This window comes from Salvelinus namaycush, chromosome 6 (assembly GCF_016432855.1).
Source record: "Salvelinus namaycush isolate Seneca chromosome 6, SaNama_1.0, whole genome shotgun sequence".
NCBI lineage: Eukaryota > Metazoa > Chordata > Actinopteri > Salmoniformes > Salmonidae > Salvelinus > Salvelinus namaycush.
In genome coordinates, this window is record NC_052312.1 from 19,353,058 (window position 1) to 19,368,030 (window position 14,973).

General features: G+C 45.1%; 1 protein-coding gene across 1 annotated transcript in view; it reads left to right on the forward strand.

Annotated features, from left to right (window-relative positions):
• The window catches only part of svep1 (sushi, von Willebrand factor type A, EGF and pentraxin domain containing 1), a 131,634-nt gene extending 117,464 nt beyond the window's left edge, over positions 1-14,170 (forward strand). The window contains exons 48-50 of the mRNA XM_038995253.1: positions 8,576-8,671; positions 12,447-12,540; positions 13,891-14,170. Coding sequence (XP_038851181.1) covers positions 8,576-8,671; positions 12,447-12,540; positions 13,891-13,921 — 221 coding nt within the window. The 3' untranslated portion in view covers positions 13,922-14,170. The remainder of the gene's footprint in view (positions 1-8,575; positions 8,672-12,446; positions 12,541-13,890) is intronic.
• The last annotated feature ends 803 nt before the right edge of the window (positions 14,171-14,973 follow it).

Consider the following 14,973-nt stretch of genomic DNA (forward strand, 5'->3'; position numbering starts at 1 on the left):
GTATCTACACAAAAATAGACACACTGGGTATTGTGAATCTTTCAGACTTACTCAGCTCTCTGCTTCCATTATGACTCAGCATGCACTTCCATCAATTGTTTTGGGGAAATAATGTCATGTGATTTCCTGTAATTGAAAATGTGCCTAGGAAATGCACATAATGTGTTTGGCAGTCTCTCAAAGTATGTCACGCCCTGACCTTAGTTATCTTTGTTTTCTTTATTATTTTGGTTAGGTCAGGGTGTGACGATGTCACACCCTGGCCTTAGTTATCTTTGTTTTCTTTATTATTTTAGTTAGGTCAGGGTGTGACATGGGGAAGTTTGTGTGTTTTTGTATTGTCTAGGGCAGGGGTGTCAAACTCATTCCACGGAGGGCCTAGTGTCTGCAGGTTTTTGGTTTTTCCTTTCAATAAAGCCCTAGACAACCAGGTGTGGGGAGTTCCTAACTAATTAGTGATGTTAATTCATCAATCAAGTACAAGGGAGGAGCGAAAACCCGAAGACACTCGGCCCTCCGTGGAATGAGTTTGACACCTGTGGTCTAGGGTGTTGAATGGTTTAGGGGGTTTAGTAGAGTAGATGGTTTAGTGTTCAGTGTAGGTGTCTAGGAAAGTCTATGGTTGCCTGAATTGGGTCTCAATTAGAGACAGCTGGTTATTGTTGTCTCTGATTGGGAGCCATATTTAAGGCAACCATAGGCTTTAGCTGTTTTGTGGGTAATTGTCTATGTGTAGTGTTTGTGTCAGCACATTCTGTATTTATAGCTTCACGGTCGTCTGTTTGTTGTTTTGTTTCGTTTTTCCTTCTTATAATAAAAAGAAGATGTATTTTTCACACGCTGCGCCTTGGTCCTCTCTCTCTCCCTTTGACGATCGTGACAGAATTACCCACCAAACCCGGATCAAGCAGCGTGACAAGCGGCAACAGGATCAAGGCATCAAGGATTCATGGACATGGGAGGAGATATTAGATGGTAAGGGACCTTGGGCACAACCGGGAGAATATCGCCTCCCTCGTGAAGAGCTGGAGGCAGCGAAAGCCGAGAGGAGGCGATATGAGGAGGCAGCACGGAGGCAAGGCTGGAAGCCCGCGAGTACTACCCAAAAATTTCTTGGGGGGGGGCTAAGAGGTAGTGGGCCGAGGGCAGGTAGGAGACCTGCGCCCACTTCCCAGGCTAACCGTGGAGAGCGGGAGTACGGGCGGACACCGTGTTACGCAATAGAGCGCACGGTGTCTCCTGTACGTGTTCATAGCCCGGTGCGGGTTATTCCACCTCCCCGCACTGGTAGGGCTAGATTGGGCATTGAGCCAGGTGCCATGATGCCGGCTCAACGCGTCTGGTCTCCAGTGCGTCTCCTCGGGCCGGTATACATGGCACCAGCCTTACGCATGGTGTCCCCGGTTCGCCTACATAGCCCGGTGCGGGTTATTCCACCTCCCCGCACTGGTCGGGCTACGGGGAGCATTCAACCAGGTAAGGTTGGGCAGGCTCGGTGTTCAAGGGAACCAGTACGCCTGCACGGTCCGGTATTTCCGGCGCCACCTCCCCGCCCCAGTCCAGTACCACCAGTGCCTCCTCCACGCACTAGCCCTATGGTGCGTGTCTCCAGCCCTTTACCACCAGTGCCTAAACCACGCACCAAGCCTCCTGTGTGTCCCCAGAGTCCTGTGCGTCCTGTTGCTGCTCCCCGCACTAGCCCTGAGATGCGTGTCCCCAGTCCGGTACCACCAGTTCCGGCACCACGCACTAGGCCTAATGTGCGCTCCCAGGGTCCAGTATGCCCTGTTCCTTCTCCCCGCACTAGCCTGAAGGTGCGTGTCCTTAGCCCGGTGCCTCCAGTTCCGGCACCACGCACCAGGCCTACAGTGCGCCTCATCCGGCCAGAGCCATCCGTCTGCCCAGTGCCATCTGAGCCATCCGTCTCCCCAGCGCCATCTGAGCCATCCGTCTGCCCAGTGCCGTCTGAGCCATCCGTCTGTCCCGAGCCATTAGAGCCGCCCGTCTGTCCCGAGCCGTCAGAGCCGTTAGTCAGTCAGGAGCCGCTAGAGCCATTCGTCAGTCAGGATCTGCCAGAGCCGCCAACCAGACAGGATCTGCCAGAGCCGCCAACCAGACAGGATCTGCCAGAGCCGCCAACCAGACAGGATCTGCCAGAGCCGCCAACCAGACAGGATCTGCCAGAGCCGTCAGCCAGCCATGAGCAGCCAGATCCGTCAGCCAGCCATGAGCAGCCAGATCCGTCAGCCAGCCATGAGCAGCCAGATCCGTCAGCCAGCCATGAGCAGCCAGATCCGTCAGCCAGCCATGAGCAGCCAGATCCGTCAGCCAGCCATGAGCAGCCAGATCCGTCAGCCAGCCATGAGCAGCCAGATCCGTCAGCCAGCCATGAGCCGTCCAGCCAGGATCCGCCAGAGCCGTCCAGCCAGGATCCGCCAGAGCCGTCATCCAGCCAGGATCCGTTCCTCAGTCCGGAGCTGCCGTCCCTCAGTCCGGAGCTGCCGTCCCTCAGTCCGGAGCTGCCCCTTATCCTGGTGCTGCCCCTTATCCTGGTGCTGCCCCTTATCCTGGTGCTGCCCCTTATCCTGGTGCTGCCCCTTATCCTGGTGCTGTTCCTTAGTCCGGTGCTGCCCCTTAGTCCGGTGCTGCCCCTTAATCCAGTGGGGTTAAGTTGGCGGGTGGTCAGTTGGAGGAGGCTACGAAAGCGGGTAGTGACTATGGTGGGGTGGGGACCACGACCAGTACCAGTACCAGAGCCGCCACCGTGGACAGACGGCCACCCAGACCCTCCCCTAGACTTTATGCTGGTGCGCCCGGAGTTCGCACCTTAAGGGGGGGGGTTATGTCACACCCTGGCCTTAGTTATCTTTGTTTTCATTATTATTTTAGTTAGGTCAGGGTGTGACATGGTGAATGTATGTGTTTTTGTAGTGTCTAGGGTGGTTGTAAGGTTAGGGGGTTTATTAGAGTAGTTGGGTTTATGTTTAGTATAGAAGTCTAGCTGTGTTTATGGTTGCCTGAAGGGTTCTCAATCAGAGACAGATGTCATTAATTGTCTCTGATTGGGAGCCATATTTAAGGCAGCCATAGGCACTAGGTTTTTGTGGGTAATTGTCTTTGTCTATGTGTAGAGTTTGTGTCAGCACTATCTGCATTTATATAGCTTCACGGTCGTCTGTTTGTTGTTTTGTTTCGTTTTCCTTCTTATAATAAAAAGAAGATGTATTTTTCACGCGCTGCGCCTTGGTCCTCTCTCTCTCCCTTTGACGATCGTGACAGACGAACGTGACAAAGTAAGAGTGATAGTGGCTTATTAGATTTCTCACTATACCAATCTCAAATCTATCATGATGCACTGCACTCTATTCTCTAATCAATATTATTATAACTTCAATTCAATGTAATTCCACCCTCCTGCAAATGTGTTTTTCTGTTCAGCTTTTTTGTCTCTAGATGTAACAATATTCAACTCCTGGGCATTTAAAAAACTTCCATAGGACTCCCATGGAATAATGGCACTTGCTTTTGATTGTTTTATAATCACGCAATCATTTTTCCCAAAATTGTAGCAAATTATTATATATTTTTTCTCTGTTCTGTAATATTGTAATAATACTGTAATAGGGTAATATTGTAACATACTGTAATAATATAATATTGTAATATACTGTAATAATATAATATTGTAATAATAATATAATAATATAATAATACTGGAATATAATATTGTAATACATGAATAACATAATATTGTAATAATAGAGGGAGAGAGAAAGAACTAGAGTGAGCGAGTGTGTGAGAGAGAGAGAGAGGTAGCAAATTAAGAAAAAGAGATGAAAATTGAAACAAAGGTATTTGGATCTCACTCCCTACTCTCATCACAACCAAAGAGTCTGTGTTAGAGAAAGTGGATCCACACTGCAGCCATGAGAAGGCCTACACTGTTTCACTGACTCTGGGAAATTCACTCTCTTTGACTAGATTAACTTTACAGAGTTAAAGAGATTCCCAATCCCCATCTGTGTGAAATCTTTTCACATCCTTTTTGTGCATTGTTTTCCCCGAGTGAGAGGGGTTGAGTCCGAAATGGCACCCTATTCACAGTATATAGAGTACTCCCTGATTGGGTTCTGATGAAAAGTGCCAAGCGTGTGCAAAGCTGTCATCAAGGCAAAGGGTCGAAGAACTTTGAAGAATCTCAAATATAAAATATATTTAATTTGTTTAACACTTTTTTGGTTACTGCATGATTCCATATGTGTTATTTCCTAGTTTTGATGTCTTCACTATTATTCTACGATGTAGAAAATAGTCAAAATAAAGAAAAACCCTGGAATGAGTAGGTGTTCCCAAACTTTTGACTGGTACTCAAAACTCCTAGATAGGTGCCCCACTAGTGTAACGGTCGTCTTGTGGTGAATGAGCGGACCAAGGCGCAGCGGGTGATGAAGACATAATGAATATTTATTAACAGAACGACGAAACACGAAAACTCTTAAACTACAAAACAAATAAACGACGTAGACTGACCTAAAACATGAGAACTTACAAATACACGAAGAACGCACGAACAGGTACAGACTACAAACAAACGCTACAGTCCCGTGTGGTACGAACATACATACAGACACGGAAGACAATCACCCACACACAAACAGTGAGAACAGCCTACCTTAATATGGTTCTCAATCAGAGGAAACGTCAAACACCTGCCTCTAATTGAGAACCATATCAGGCAACACATTAAACCCAACATAGAAACACAATACATAGAATGCCCACCCAAACTCACGCCCTGACCAACTAAACACATACAAAAACAAGAGAAAACAGGTCAGGAACGTGACAACTAGCGGCAGGTAGCCTAGTGGTTAGAGCGTTGGACTAGTAACCGAAAGGTTGCAAGATCAAATCCCCGAGCTGAGAAGGTAAAAATCTGTCGTCCTGAACAAACAGTTAACCCACTGTTCCTCGGCCATCGTTGAAAATACGGACTTGCCTAGTCAAATAAAGGTCAAATAAAAAATATATTTAAAAAACTAGCGCCATCTTTGGGTTGGCATTATGCCCATTATCTTAACATCTTCCTTTTCATATATAATTAGCTCGAGCACTTCATACCATTCTAATACCACAGTGAAAATACCTATTTACATTATCAACACCTTTTTTAACTTGTAATTTTATAAGATACAAAAATTCATTGTCCATCTCTTAAGGGACATAGTCCCCGTACCGCAGGGGCATTCTTATGTTAGCCCTTGTCCTACTGTGTCGCACTGGTGGAATATTGGGCACCTCTGGGACGTTGGGCACCTCCGGGATGTTGGGTACATCTGGTATCCTCGGGTCCTCTCCTGGCACCTCTGGGAGCCTCATGGCCTCTCCTCCCTCTTCCACAGCCTCCTGAAATTGTAGAGGCACGGTCGGCAGAGATAACTGCCCACCATCCAGAGGATATTTCCAGTCTACCCATGTGGCCCTCCTGTGCCCTATGCTCTCCTGAACAAGGCGTATGTCCTTCCGGTTCCTTCCGTACTTTCGGCCCTTTACTTCCACGTCATATGACCTTGCGCTGACGTGCCCTATGCATGTGCCAAGACTCCATGTGGCATCCCTGGCGTGAGGTGACAGGAGCACTCTGACAGCTTGGCCTTGTTTTATTACAGGCAGATTTTTTTGCATGCTGGTCATAGTAATGTTTTGACTTGTCCTGACGTGCACGTTTGTGTGCCTGAACATCCCTAATGACCTTTGGTGCGAGGAGCTTGGGAGTTGTTGGCAACAGAGAGCGAGTGGGTCTAGACATGAAGCGCTGTACAGGACTGCTGCCGAAGCCCTCTGTGGGAGTATTTCTTCACGCCAAAATGGCTTGCCACACATCTGTGCCTTCCTGCATAGCCTTTGTGATGAGAGTCTTTGCTATTTTCACTGCTGACTCCGCTTTACCATTACTCTGACTGTGGTAGGGTGAGGAGGTCACATGATGGAACTCCCATGCTTTTGCAAACAAAGAAAAGTCTTGACACGTAAACTGGGGCCCATTATCCGTAACTACACCACTGTCAGGTATGCCATATCTGCTAAACTGATGCTTACAACAGTCAATGATGCAAGCGGCTGTTGTGTCAATCACTTTCTCCACCTCTCAAAAATCTGAATAGTAGTCCACTACAATCAGAAAAGGAACGTTCTTGACTGTGAACAGATCCATTCCCACTTTAGACCAAGGACCTGTTGGTACGTCATGTGGGTGCAGCGTTTCCTTTTGCTGCTTAGGTAGATTAGCATTACATATGCTGCACACAGCCACAAAATGTTTCATTTCTTGGGTCATGTTGGGCCAGAATACTGAGTCTCTGGCTTTCCTGGGACTGGCTTTGACCCCTGAATGTGTCCCGCACGGATACTAGAGATAATCATCGGGAGTAGAGTTTCTGGTACTACCACCCTGTCGCCTTTGTAGACGACCTCTTCCTGCATTGTGAGTTCGTCTCTGTTTGTCCAGTAGCTCCTCACCAGGATGGGCGTACTCTTTCTTGTGTCCGGCCAGCCTCTTCGGCTAAAAGACTGAAGCATTCGAGAAGTCTTGTCCTCTGCTGAATGAGCTTTGATAGCATCCCGTGTCCACGGGGAGATGTTTTGATCAGTAGCATGGTTCACATCTTCAACCTCAGCCTGTAGAGCATATACAGTCTCATTGGTCCAAGCACACTAAGCTAAGGACCCTGGGACTAAACACCTCCCTCTGCAACTGGATCCTGGACTTCCTGACGGACCGCCCCCCAGGTGGTAAGGGTAGGCAACAACACATCTGCCACTCTGATCCTCAACACGGGGGCCCCTCAGGGGTGCGTGCTCAGTCCCCTCCTGTACTCCCTGTTCACTCATGACTGCACAGCCAGGCACGACTCCAACACCATCATTAAGTTTACTGATGACACGGTGATCAGGTCTAACAGTGGTAGGCCTGATCACCGACAACAATGAGACAGCCTGACCATGTGGTGCAAGGACAACAACCTCTCCCTCAACGTGATCAAGACAAAGGAGATGATTGTGGACTACAGGAAAAGGAGGACCGAGCACACCCCCATTCTCATAGACGGGGCTGTAGTGGAGCAGGTTGAGAGCTTCAAGTTCCTTGGCGTCCACATCACCAACAAACTAACATGGTCCAAACACACCAAGACAGTTGTGAAGAGGGCACGACAAAACCTATACCCCCTCAGGAGACTGAAAATATTTGGCATGGGTCCTCAGATCCTCAAAAGGTTTTACAGCTGCACCATCGAGAGCATCCTGACGGGTTGCTTGTTACAGGTCATGACATCCTAATCAGACACTCATAATGCACCTGTTTATATATCCTAGATATGTGCCCCACTAGCGCCATCTCGGGTTTGGCATTATGCCCATTATCTTAACAGCGTTGGATGAATGACACGACAATAAGCCTCAGAATCTCGTCAAGGTATCTCTGTGCATTAAAATTGCCATCGATAAAATGCAATTGTCTTCGATATCTGTAGCTTATGCCTGCCAATACCATAACCCCACCGCCACCATGGGGCACTCTGTTCACAACGTTGACATCAGCAAACCGCTCGCCTACACGACGCCATATACATGGTCTGCCATCTGCCCGGTACAGCTGAAACTGGGATTCATCCGTAAAGAGCATACTTCTCCAGCATGACAGTGGCCATCAAATGTAAGCATTTGCCCACTGAAGTTGGTTACGATGCTGAACTGCAGTCAAGTCAAGACCCTGGTGAGGACGACGAGCACACAGATGAGCTTCCCCTGAGACGGTTTCTGACAGTTTGTGCAGAAATTCTTCAGTTGTGCAAACCGACATCAGCTGTCCAGGTGGCTGGTCTTATACAATCCCGCAGGTGAAGAAGCAAGATGTGGAGGTTCTGGGCTGGCGTTATTACACGTGGTCTGCGGTTGTGAGGCCGGTTGGACGTACTGCCAAATTCTCTAAAACGATGTTGAAGATGAATTATGGTAGAGAAATTAACATTCCATTCCCTACCAACAGCTTTGGTGGACATTCCTGTAGTCAACATGCCAATTGCACGCTTCCTCAAAACTTGAGACATCTGTGGCATTGTGTTGTGTGACAGAACTGCACATTTTAGAGTAGCCTTTTATTGTCCCAGCACAAGGTGCACCTGTGTAATGGTCATGCTGTTTAATCAGCTTCTTGATATGCCACACTTGTAAAGTGGATGGATTATCTTGGGAAATGAGAAATGCACACTAACAGGAATGTAAACAAATTTGTGCATAAAAATAATAAAAAGCTTTTTGTGTATATGGAACATTTCTGGGATCTTTATTTCAGCTCATGAAACATATGACCAACACTTTACATGTTGCGTTTATATTTCTATTCAGTAGGGTAGTACACTATATAAGGAATAGGGTGCCATTTTGGACGTAGCCAGAGAGAAGGCTGCTCTTTTGACACAGCTTGCCTGTGGTGAACGACCCCATAGGCCTAGTCAGTGAGGTGAAGGACAAATGATGATGACTTTCTGTTTCTGTTTGTCCAATCAAATCACAGCGATCTGCATCCTGCCGTGTCTGAACGGTGGGAGGTGTGTGGCGCCCTATCAGTGTGAGTGTCCCACGGGCTGGATGGGGACGCGCTGCCACAGCGGTGAGTGTGTATGTGCTGTGTATGTGCTGTGTGTGTATGTGCTCTCTCTCTCTCTGTGTGTGTGTGTGTGTGTGTGTGTGTGTGTGTGTGTGTGTGTGTGTGTGTGTGTGTGTGTGTGTGTGTGTGTGTGTGTGTGTGTGTGTGTGTGTGTGTGTGTGTAGCTCAGTGAGTGTGTGTGTGTAGCTCAGTGAGTGTGTGTGTGTAGCTCAGTGAGTGTGTGTGTGTAGCTCAGTGAGTGTGTGTGTGTAGCTCAGTGAGTGTGTGTGTGTGTAGCTCAGTGAGTGTGTGTGAGGAGCTCAGTGAGTGTGTGTGAGGAGCTCAGTGAGTGTGTGTGAGGAGCTCAGTGACGTAAGACTGGTCCTTCCCTTATATACTTGCTCACCTGAGGTTTCCCTACCACTTTGTGATGTCTCCCATTGACTTTCTGTAGGGGGCCTTAACTTGTATGGAATGTTTGATAAGACATTTGTATGGAAAATATTATCTTGTTGCCTCTATGGCGATAGGAGATAGTGTTAGATACTGTACAGAATGTCAACAGGATGTCACTGATAAAAGCAGTGAAGCAAAAAGCATGAAACTCAACTTACTTTGAGATGTCTCAAATGTGACAAAAGTGTAGCCTGAAATAACTAAGATTTTTCTTAAAACGTTTTTCTTAAAATAAGTAATAGGACTTAATTGCTGACTTAAGACATCTGTCTAAAAGATATTGAATATTGTTATAGGTTGGTAATGATTGGTGAGAAACTGATTTTTAAGTGTTGATGACATCAGGGAGAGAATTAATTAATGATCAGAGGTACTTATCCACCCATTCGGTCTGTGTCAGTGTGAGTCATACTGTAAGCTACTGTTGCAGCGGTAATGCTGCGTCCAGGAAAACCAATGCGTTTGCGGTGAAAGTCATTGTTCCTTAACAGAGCCCAAAGCAAACGCTGCAATCATCATAGAAGCATGGACAGAAACCTGACCCTGTCCTGTAGAAACAGACTACTGTTAAATTCTATTCAACTGTATCAATCCCTGAGGGGCAATTACTAAGGCATTGTCAGCGAGTGGCGACATCACAACGTCTGCTCTACAGTATGTTACTGTGCTTTGGTTTTTCCACACACAATGACATCATCCTCTCAATATGGATGTGGTTAATACTGAAACCAAGAAACTAATGTCTCTTCTTTTCCATTGCATCTTTGCTCATGTCCTCTTTCTGTGTGAATGTAGTTTTGGTATGCGTTTCAGGAGAATATGAATGTGGAAAACACTACTAATAGTGATCATGTAATTTTAACGTAGCAGGTGTAAAAGAAACGCCTGAAACTACATATACAGTTGAAGTCGGAAGTTTACATACACCTTAGCCAAATGCATTTAAACTCAGTTTATCACAATTCCTGACATTTAATCCAAGTAAAAATTCCCTGTCTTAGGTCAGTTAGGATCACCACTTTATTTTAAGAATGTGAAATGTCAGAATAATAGTAGAGAGAATGATTTATTTCAGCTTTTATTTCTTTCATCATATTCCCAGTGGGTCAGAAGTTTACATACACTCAATTAGTATTTGGTAGCATTGCCTTTAAATTGTTTAACTTGGGTCAAACGTTTTGGGTAGCCTTCCACAAGCTTCCCACAATAAGTTGGGTGAATTTTGGCCCATTCCTCCTGACAGAGCTGGTGTAACTGAGTCAGGTTTGTAGGCCTCCTTGCTCACACACGCTTTTTCAATTCTGCCCACAAATTTTCTATAGGATTTAGGTCAGGGCTTTGTGATGGCCACTCCAGTACCTTGACTTTGTCGTCCTTAAACCATTTTGCCACAACTTTGGAAGTATGCTTGGGGTCATTGTCCATTTGGAAGACCCATTTGCGACCAAGCTTTAACTTCCTGACTGATGTCTTGAGATGTTGCCTCAATATATCCACATAATTGTCCTACCTCATGATGCCATCTATTTTGTGAAGTGCACCAGTCTCTCCTGCAGCAAAGCACCCCCACAACATGATGCTGCTACTGCCGTGCTTCACGGTTGGGATGGTGTTCTTTGGCTTGCAAGCCTCCCCATTTTTCCTCCAAACATAACGATGGTCATTATGGCCAAACAGTTCTATTTTTGTTTTATCAGACCAGAGTACATTTCTCCAAAAAGCACAATCTTTGTCCCCATGTGCAGTTGCAAACCGTAGTCTGGCTTTTTTATGGCGGTTTTGGAGCAGTGGCTTCTTCCTTGCTGATCGGCCTTACAGGTTATGCCAATATAGGACTGTTTTACTGTGGATATAGATACTTTTGTAACTGTTTCCTCCAGCATCTTCACAAGGTAATTTGCTGTTTTGGGATTGATTTGCACTTTTCGCACCAAAGTACATTCATCTCTGGGAGACAGAACGCGTCTCCTTCCTGAGCGGCATGACGGCTGCGTGGTCCCATGGTGTTTATACTTGCGTACTATTGTTTGTACAGATGAACGTGGTACCTTCAGTCGTTTGGAAATTCTGAGGTCCTGGCTGATTTCTTTAGATTTTCCTATGATGTCAAGCAAAGAGGCACTGAGTTTGAAGGTAGGCCTTGAAATACATCCACAGGTACACCTCCAATTGACTCTAAATCCATGACATAATTTTCTGGAATTTTCCAAGCTGTTTAAAGGCACAGTCAACTTAGTGTATGTGTATGTAAACTTCCGACCCACTGTAATTGTGATACAGTGAATTATAAGTGAAATAATCTGTAAACAATTGTTGGGAAAATTACTTGTGTCATGCACACAGATGTCCTAACCGACTTGCCAAAACTATAGTTTGTTAACAAGACATTTGTGGAGTGGTTAAGAGTTTTAATGACTCCAACCGAAGTGTATGTAAACTTCCGACTTCAACTGTAGATCCTCTCCACTGGTTTCAACGGGAAGAAAAAAAAAACTATCGGGGGAGGTTATCTTCTGCACTGTTCAACCAATTCAGTAAATGTGGAAGAGGAGTTAAGAGTGTCGCCTTGTTAACATCCAAAAGTGGAAGTCTCGTCACAGGCACCCTTTCCATATGCAGAGGCTAGTGTAAGTGTACCTAGAAAAAGGGTGAGCACAAGTCATGCTGCACAGAGGGATGACCGCATTCCCATTTCGCCTGTGTAATTGATTACTCAGGTGAAAACGTCTTCATTTGAAAACTTTATGGTGGAAAAATCATTGGAACCATGTCCATGATTTTATGGGTATTATGACACGTCCACTGTGGCGGACTATAAGGATTCTACCAGGAAATGTGTTTTATTATGAGGAAGTCTTGTAGTTGAGATCCTGATAATAACATTTACTGAATGTGTGTGTGTGTGTGTGTGTGTGTGTGTGTGTGTGTGTGTGTGTGTGTGTGTGTGTGTGTGTGTGTGTGTCCACACCTGTGTGTGAGCTTGTTCAAATCAAATCAAATTTTATTTGTCACATACACATGGTTAGCAGATGTTAATGCGAGTGTAGCGAAATGCTTGTGCTTCTAGTTCCGACCATGCAGTAATATCTAACAAGTAATCTAACAATTTCACAACAACTACCTTATACACACAAGTGTAAAAGAATGAATAAGAATATGTACATAAAATATATATATGGATGAGCGATGGCCGAACAGCATAGCCAGGATGCAGTAGATGGTATAGAGTACAGTATATACATATGAGATGAGTAATGTAGGGTATGTAAACATTATATAAAGTGGCATGTTCGTGTTGAATGAAGGATTTACAGAGGTCTTGACAGTGCGTGTGTTTTCACAGCGGTGTGCTTGTCGCCCTGTCTGAATGGTGGAAGGTGTATCAGGCCTAACCGGTGTCAATGCAGTCCAGGATGGAGCGGGCACGACTGCTCGAGGTGAGAGGACAAACATACACACACAGAAACAGACAGACTCACACTACAAACATTGGTACATGCTCACAGATCCTCACACACAAATCCCTTCTCACATTTACACACAAACTGACAATCAACACATGCATGTTCACACAATACTGTACTTCCTGCACATACTAGTACTATCAGACCACCCACAGAACAAGTGTGCTTGAGTATCCCCAGTCTGGATGGAATGACAAAGCAACATTTCCCAGGAAATAATTTGCACTCCACTTTCCCTGAATCAGGCTTTGTTTGTGTCATCATTTTGAGACGCACCCTAGTACAGTATTTCAAAGTGCACTATACAATCTCTCTGTGTGTGGGGTAGAGGAGCACTCACCAGACCTGGGTTCAGATACTATTAGAAATCATTTCACATACTTTACCAGTGCTTGATTGCCTGGCTTAAAGGCTAATAGAATAGTCCCAAAACTGCAAACCCCACCCATCTGGCATTCTAGGCAGGCTAGAGCAAGCACTCAAAGTATTTGAAAGATTTCAAATAGTAATTGAACCCAGGTGTCTCTCACCTCAGCTCTCCCTCTGTTGGGGGTGGGTCAAGGTGTGGGTGGATAGAGATAGAGGCCCAGTACTAACTCAGCACATGTCAGATGAATTGGAAGGTGATATACAGTACCTGATTGCACCACTCGAAAACAGAAAGCTCTTCTCATCTGACCACATCGATAAAGACAGGGTCAGGAATTTTTCCTGACAATGTGGATTCTTGGATTCTTGAATTCTCTTATTTTTTTAAAGTAAAAACTCAGCTTTGGGAACTCTGTTGAGCAGTGGAGGCTGGTGGGTGGAGCTATAGAATGACGAAGTCATTGTAATAGCTGGAATGGAACTAATGGAACGGTATCAAACACAAAGATATAGGAAAACACATTTGACCCCGTTCCATTTAATCCATACCAGCCATTACAATGAGCATGCCCTCCTATAGCTTCACCCACTGCTGTTGAGTCTGTTCCAATGTACTGTAAAACTCAAGGCTGACAGGTATAACTGATTGAGTGAGAAACCACTCACTTCCGACTCCACGGAGTCCTCATAGAACCCACTTGGCTGAGTTACGCTGTAGGGCTATCCATTTATTGTGATGACATTGTGCAGCTTACGTTCTCACGGGGAGAACAGCCAACGGGGCTTTTTTAAACCACAACAGTCAGCGCAAAACAGGAGGGCACCAATAGGACATCTATACTGGCTAATGGCAATGTTGTTCTCCATTTAAAAGCTCAGGCCAGAAGAAAAAGGAATTGAAAATGCCATTAAAAAAAGCTGTAGTCTAATTTTCTCTCTCTCTCTACTTTACAGAAAAAGAAAATCTGGATATTTTCATTTTTAAGAAGTCCATTCAGCGTGAAAGATCTTGCTCTCGAATGGGAGTTTTGTATAATTATTTCATAATTGTAAACCATGCATTCTCTCCTCTCAAAAAACAAACCCGATACATTTTGTAAAATAAAGCTGTATTTTTTTCATGTAGAAAATCAACAGTATTAACTATATGCTGCTATATACGTGTGTAAAAACTGTGATTGTCCAATGTGTAAACTATTCTCACATTTCTATTAAAGCAGAAAATACAGTAGAATCTGTTCCATTCCCTCCTTTTTCAGATGCAAGCCTAGTGTATTAGCCTCTCCTTCACTTTATTGTTGCTTCTAGTCAATAGCCATAGTGCTTGAGATGCATAGGAGGGAGTAAATATTCCATAGTCATTTAGAAGTCTTAATGGGCTCTCCCTCCACTGTAGTTACTAAATGAGGCATTACATGATGCTTTCGAACATATAGAATCTGAAAGGCCAAAACAGACATTTCTAAAATAAAATGTACCCTGAAGACAGCTTGCCTGTCGAAACGTTGGTAAATTAAATATTTTTGCGTCTGAGCTCCTAGAGTGTGCGGCTCTCCTTTATTTAAGTTTTCTACTCCACTAGCCAGCACCTCGCCTAAATAGGTGTGCGTTTCTTTTTCTTCTAAAATAAATGTTATACCATCAAATAGGGGATGCTTATGTTTGTCCTTTGTCAAACATGTACAAGAGTGTAATCTGTAAAAAAGTGTGGCATGAAATAGATTTGTTGCTGTTGCACATCTCACTCCCCCAGAGACACCGTCGGAGAGTGGAGTCACGGTAAGGGATTCATTATTGACGGTGACCCTGGAGCAATTAGGGTTAAGTGCCTTGCTCAAGGGCAGAGCAGATTTTTCACCTAGCCGGCTCGGGGATTTGAACTAGCAATGTTTTGTGTACTGGCCAAACCCTCTAGGCTACCTGCCGCCTACTAAATCCAGAAACACTAGGCTATAAACAAACCATCCACATGTCACACATGCACTCAATTCTAATCTAGAAGATTAAATATACAAGTATTGACTACACCCGCATGCA